General features: G+C 47.4%; 1 protein-coding gene across 1 annotated transcript; it reads right to left on the bottom strand.

Moving 5' to 3' along the window:
* Positions 1 to 273: 273 nt before the first annotated feature.
* Positions 274 to 1,209, bottom strand: LOC117872088 (olfactory receptor 51G2-like). Its single transcript, XM_034760152.1, has one exon. It carries the CDS (start codon positions 1,207 to 1,209, stop codon positions 274 to 276), a length of 936 nt encoding a protein of 311 aa, XP_034616043.1.
* Between the last annotated feature and the right edge of the window lie 5,633 nt (positions 1,210 to 6,842).

Below are 6,842 nucleotides of genomic sequence, written 5' to 3'. Positions count from 1 at the left end.
ACATCCTGGGAGGTAAAATGTAGAGCATCTGGGGATCGTCAAGGTGGCTGACTCCCTGGGCAGCTGTTACCATCACCTGGCTTCTAGCTTCTAGCCTGAAGAGGAGGCGGAGCCTTGGGTAAAGAAGAGGAGCAGGGGGCTAAGTCTTGTGGGAAGAGATGGGGCGCAGGAAGGCACAGAGGGGGAAGAGGATCCAGGATGGAATAAATGGTCATGGCCATTGCTCATGTTTTTTGTGTCACCAGTGCTGGAGACAGGTGATGAACTGACCCTTCACTTCACAAATGCCCTGATTATCCTCGCACGAAGGTGTTTGCTTTTCACACTGTACACAATTGGATTTATCAGGGGTGGGATCATCATGTAGACATAGCCCAGAAGAATCTGAAGAAAGTGAGAAGAGCTATTCCCGAATCTGTGTATCAGAGCCAGCCCAATCTCTGGTATGTAGAACAGCAGGACAGCGCAGAGGTGAGAGACGCAGGTGTTCAGGGCCGTGAGGCACTCTGTGGAGGATGCGATGCTCAGCACTGTTTTGAGGATCATCACATAAGAAAGGAAGATAAGCAGCGAGTCCAACCCCATTGTTAAGAGTGCAACAGACAAGCCGTAGATGTTGTTGACTGTGATATCCGCACAAGCCATCTTCATGACATCCTGGTGCAGACAGTAGGAATGGGAGAGGACATTAGCTCGACAGTATCTGAACCGTTTCACGAGAAAAGGGAGTGGGAATATTAGGGCCACCCCCCGTAGCACAAACACCAGTCCCGTTTTGGCAATTCTTGGCAGGGTTAAGATGGAGGTATATCTCAGTGGGTTACAGATCGCAATGAAGCGGTCAAAAGCCATCAACAAGAGCACAGAAGATTCGATGCATTGAAGCGAGTGGATGAAGAACAGCTGGGCAAAACAGGCATCGAGGCTGATTTCCCTAGAATTAAACCAGAATACGCCCAGTATCGTTGGCATGGTGGCTATTGATAAGCCAAGGTCTGTGATGGCCAACATGGAAAGGAAAATGTACATGGGCTCATGGAGGCTTGGATCTGTTTTTATAATGAACAGAATGACTGAATTTCCTACTATCGAAATAACATACATTAAGCAGAAGGGGACAGATATCCAGAGATAGATGTCTTCCTGCCCAGGTATTCCAGTGAAAAGAAACACTGCAAATTTGAAATTGGTGTCATTGACAGCTGACATAATGTACTGGGTAGGTCTGAGGAGTGTTGAGCTTCCTGGAAGGAAAAAAAGGAGACTAGATTACATTTAATGAGACATATTTCTGCTCTCAGTGCCTGTCTAGAGACTCCCACAAGCTCAAGGATGATCAGCAAAAATAGTCTTGGATTTACACCACCAATTGGAAGATAGGCATTGCCAAAGAGGATCAGACCTGTAGTCCATTTAGCTCAGTATTTAGTGGCCAGGTCTAGATTCTTCATAGTAAGGTGGAAGAAGCCCTGCAATAGGCAGCTATGAGATAACTTGCTCCCAGAGAAAGTTTCCACTGACACCCACTAGTTAGACATACTTTTTGGTGTAAATCAGGAAAGTGTAGGATCCTTCCCAGACTTTTTAAAAACAATTCTCACTACGGCATTTGGATTTTCTGGTTACGCATATAAACATCTCGCCCTTCTTTGACTCCTTCTCTTTGACTCCTCCAAGAGAAGCTCTTGGCCCCACTGATATCTTGTGGCTGGGAGTTCCGCAGATACTGTTCTGCTTGAGCACTGTATGACTTTACATTTGTGACCTTTCCACTGACACCCTTTCTGGCCCTTCACTTCTGAGTGCGTCCCATTGTATCATGATGTGTGTAAATACATGGGAGGTGCATGGTGAAAATCCTTATTGTCCTGTGCTGAAGCTATTTATAAACGTCTGTCTTTGCCTCACTCTCTATATTATTTTCTCCACTCCTGCGAGTTCAAATTCTGCCACTGCCTCTTTACAGTATATGGGATAAATTCTTAGGGCCAGATTCTGAATTCAGTAACATTGACATCAACTGCATCATTCCAGATTTACATGTATCAATTTGATTAGAACCGGGCTGTCTTAACTTTCCCTAACCAAATGCTCCCGGTGATACACTCTGACCTCCAAGAATCCCTCCAAGAGAAGCTGAAGTGCTTTTCCTGACCAATGTTGATTGAATCCAGAGAGTTCAATCATCCTACAGGCTTCTTTTCATCTTTGCCGGATCTGCAGCCTATTCCCTTTCAAAAGTCTGCAGATATTTGGCAAAGTAAAAGAAGCTAACGCAGACAATTACTTAGTTGGGTGGAGGAGGGGTTGGTGTCAGAAAGGAGTAAATAGTGCAAACACTAGGTTTGCACTAATATCCATTTGAGTGTGCAAGTTACTTCAGACATGGATACAAGCACTATTACACTCCCCTTTTCTCCACCTCTCCTCTATTCTTTGTTGAAACACAGACCAGCGGTTCTGTTCTGTTAGGATATTTTGGAAAGCCTTGCACAGGTATAACAGAGGGATTGTATTCATGACCCTGAATGTAAGTGTCACAAAAAGCTTCTAGTCAGTTACTGGGAGACAGTATCATACAGCTGTTCACTGAACAATGAGTTAACAGCACAAACCCATTGCAAACAGTATGTGGAGTACTTCTAAAATGCTTTCTAAAGCAATATCAATTAAGCAGTAAAGTTACCACTGCTCCTTCCTGTAGAGGTTCCAACAACTCTGCCATTTGCTTTCAATATACGTGAATGTCATGAAAGTTTGGTTTCTAATATTTATAGAACAATGAAAAGTTTTGGCATAACATTTACACATCTGTACTTTCGTACACACACGTGAACCCATTCTTTCCCCTCTGATCTGCTTTCCGATATGATTTCTAAGGTTACAGTGGGACTTAAAAAGTGGCGTGTTTCATCAGCCCTCATTCAGTGGCTTATCAGCAAACAAAAGTCTAGTAGCTCCTCTTTCCCTGGGTTAATAGCTGACTGGTTCTCCTCAGGTTCTGTTCTGCCAGTCTGTAGCCTGTATCTGGAGTGGTAACAGGCCTTGGGATCAGTATATGAAATATTCATTCTCTGAGCTCTCACTCTCTAGTACATAGTAACCCCAGAATCTGTAATTCAGGGTTTGCAGGAAGTGGATCTGAGAGTCAAATGAATGAGTATTCATGGAAATGAAACTTCCTTTCACACATGAAAGTAGTCTATTGCTCGCTCGCTCTCTCTCTCACTGTCTATGTTCTGTATTCACAAAATGCATAGCACCCGGGATTGGCACTGCGACAGACATGGAACTGAGCTGCTATAATGAATGTGTGTGTTAAACCCAGTTCTGGGGATGTTTGCTGTATGGCTATATTGGGTTGACTATTGGGATGTTTCTGTTATGGCTATATAAGGTGAAACTAGTGTGGCTCATCTTAGTTTAATAGCAGGCTGCTGGAAAACAAGGAGGAAGGGAAGGAATAGTTGAAGAAAAGCCATCGCTCAGTCAGGAGATTGAGAGACTACACTGGAGATATAAGCCAGGAGGAGCCTATTCCCGGGCTCCAGCCACGTTACCCAGCTTGTTTTTGCCAGCACTGGGAGTCTGTCCAGAGGTGGGGCAGCTGTTGCTGAGAAGCTCTTCAGACTGACAAGGACAGACATCACTGGGGAAGTCTGAAAGTGCACGGCCCGCCTGGGTCCCCGTCAGAGGGGAAGGGTTGGGGACAGAAACGGTTTTTGGGCCCCACACTACAAGAAGGATGTGGAAAAATTGGAAAGAGTCCAGCGGAGGGCAACAAAAATGATTAGGGGTCTGGAGCACATGACTTATGAGGAGAGGCTGAGAGAACTGGGATTGTTTAGTCTCCAGAAGAGAAGAATGAGGGGGGATTTGATAGCAGCCTTCAACTACCTGAAGGGGGGTTCCAAAGAGGATGGAGCTCGGCTGTTCTCAGTGGTGGCAGATGACAGAACAAGGAGCAATGGTCTCAAGTTGCAGTGGGGGAGGTCCAGGTTGGATATCAGGAAAAACTATTTCACTAGGAGGGTGGTGAAACACTGGAATGCGTTACCTAGGGAGGTGGTGGAGTCTCCTTCCTTGGAGGTTTTTAAGGCCCGGCTTGACAAAGCCCTGGCTGGGATGATTTAGCTGGGAATTGGTCCTGCTTTGAGCAGGGGGTTGGACTAGATGACCTCTTGAGGTCTCTTCCAACTCTGATATTCTATGATTCTATGATTCTATGAAGAATGTTGTTTGAAAACCCTTCTATTCTCCCATGTTACACTTTATTCCTTCTGTTCATATTAAACAGTATTTTGTTTCAAGAAGGCTGGTTGGTCAGGACCAGATGTCCTGATTTTATAGGGACAGTCCCGATTTTGGGGTCTTTTTCTTATATAGGCTCCTATTACCCCCCCCCCCTCCCGATTTTTCACACTTGCTGTCTGGTCGCCCTAGTCTCATCAATACTCCCACAGTCCCAGAGGGAAGAATCACAGGTGCCGAACCCACACAGACCTGCTCGGCATCCACAGTCAGCCGCAGTGTACTGTACCCCAGGGTGCAGGCTGAGGGTGGGAGGATCGTGGGATTCCATCCCATGTAAGGGAAGCCTACAAGGCCTGAAATGTGGCCCTCAGAGACCAAGAGGAGTCAGAGACATGGGAAGCCTCTAACTTTGACGGCTATCTACAGGGTGGAAGTGCTGGAGCCCTCAGCCGCTAAGGAAGCAGAAATATGCCCTATTGGACCTGTTACCACAGAGCAACGCAGCTCTGAATTCCTGCCTTCACAATTGAGCCAGAGAATAAACCCTTTGAAAATGCATTTGCTAATTAAATTTTCAGGAGTAAATAAACCTGAGGTGATTTGGGAACTAGTCACTGATATTCTGTGGGGTCTCCTCTCCCTCAGCCGGTGGCAGGATCGGGCCAAGAGCACACAGCACCTCTAGAAATGGGAGCTCTTCAAAAATCCTGACTCGGGGCTTTGGGGTTTTTACACTCCGAGCTCGGTTTGAATGTCTGGCTTTCTGTGTAGCTTGAACAGCCCCCCATGGAGCATAGGCAGATGTAGGGGAGAGGTTCCCAAGCTACCTAGCACTGCCTGCCCTCCAGCCCCTGTCACTGAGTCACCCCGACAGCCCAACTGAGTTTGCTGCCGCTGGACAGAACATCTGCAAATGGAAACAGCCTGCAGCCTTTACCCTTCACTTTGCATTGTAAAGATAGTGAAACCTGCCAACGTACCCAATTCCTGCTAGACGGGGAGCCGCTGACACCAGAGGTCTTCACCCTAAAGGACAAGGAGTCATTGGAGAAGTTGCACAGGCAGCAGGCAGTATGTGTTCAGATCGGGAGGCAACTGTATTTATGAAGCATGCTGCACATTCTCTTGGGGCCACTTGGCCATCAGGGAACCTCAGCTGCTTGGCTTTAACCCCTGCCTCAGCCAATGGCAAACTGCCAGAGGCCAAATCACAGGGGATATGTGGTGATGCCCTGCTGCAGGATCTATTTGTGGAATGTGGGTTTGTCATCACTGTTCACATGGTTCTGATTAGTCACATGGCGACTTCGGGGACGACCGAGGGGTAACGATGATGCTGTCACAGCTGTGATCTTACTGAAATATAATAATAATAATAATAATATAGGACCAGATTTCTTCCTGTCAGCCCTTTTTCCTGCATTACAAACTCAGCATGCAGGACAGAGAAGGGAGATTACATAGATCCTTAAAGTTATGTACAGATCTCAGTGATCCACTGGTAGCTAGCCCCCCACCCACAATCTTTGTGCCTCCGCAGCTACTCTAGGACCCTCTCCAGCAAACTGCTAGCACAGGTTCATCAGAGATGTGCCACCAGGGCCTGTGGCAGTAGTTAATAAACTGGTTTTATGCTTTATCTTTACCAGTGTGTTTTGGGTAAAGTGTCTGAGGAAAATCTCAGCTCTGTGTACAAAGGCTGTTGCATATCCTTCCCACATCAAGGGCAAAGCGACCTGTATTAATGAGTGAACGCTGTAAAGACCCCTGTGCAGTGCAAGGCAGTATAAGTCTGGGTTTATATGCCAGCAAGGGTGCAAGCCACGGGAGCTGGGATGTTGGATCTTGTCTCCTGCCTGTGTTTGAGTGGCTTAGGTAAAGCACTTAGGTAGCTCAGTTGGGTTTATGGCAACAGCTGCTGTCGTTGTTGATAACAGGGCTTGCAGAGATTGGCTGTGTCACCAACAAAGCAGTGTAAGATTGGCCAGCCCAGTTGGAGGGTTAAGGGGCACAGTGATTCGGATGGCTCCCAGACTGCACCCCGGAGGTGACAGCCTGTCACAGCGGTCTGTGTTACTCAGCTTTCTGGTTTCATCAGTAATCTCCCTGGAGTCCAAGGAGATCACTGATGAACCCAGGAATCTGAGTAACACATATTGCCTCCTCAGCCACCCTGGAACCTGCATGGTGCATAATAATAAGCAACAACTTCTCTGTGCAAACACTGCAATCAATGGCCGGTGGCCACATATGCGCCAGGGAAGTCTAACCCTTTACTGGACTATACCCTCTTACTGCCTGGATATATGTAGGCCTATATCCAGGCCTATATCCACCACCTCTGGTTCCCAATATTCTAGGGTTACCATACGTCCTCTTTTTCCCGGACATGTCCGGCTTTTCGGCAGTCAAACCCCCGTCCGGGGGGAATTGCCAAAAAGCCGAACATGTCCGGGAAAATGGCGGCTCTGTTTAAGAGCCGGGCTGCCTGAACGCTACCGGCTTCGGGCAGCCCCGTGCCTCCAGACCCTGCGCCGCCGGAGCCCGGGAGGGGAAGTGCCCGGCTGGGGGCGCAGGGTCTGGAGGCA

Source organism: Trachemys scripta, chromosome 1 (genome assembly GCF_013100865.1).
Source record: "Trachemys scripta elegans isolate TJP31775 chromosome 1, CAS_Tse_1.0, whole genome shotgun sequence".
Lineage (NCBI taxonomy): Eukaryota > Metazoa > Chordata > Testudines > Emydidae > Trachemys > Trachemys scripta.
This window is presented reverse-complemented; position numbering and strand designations above follow the sequence as displayed.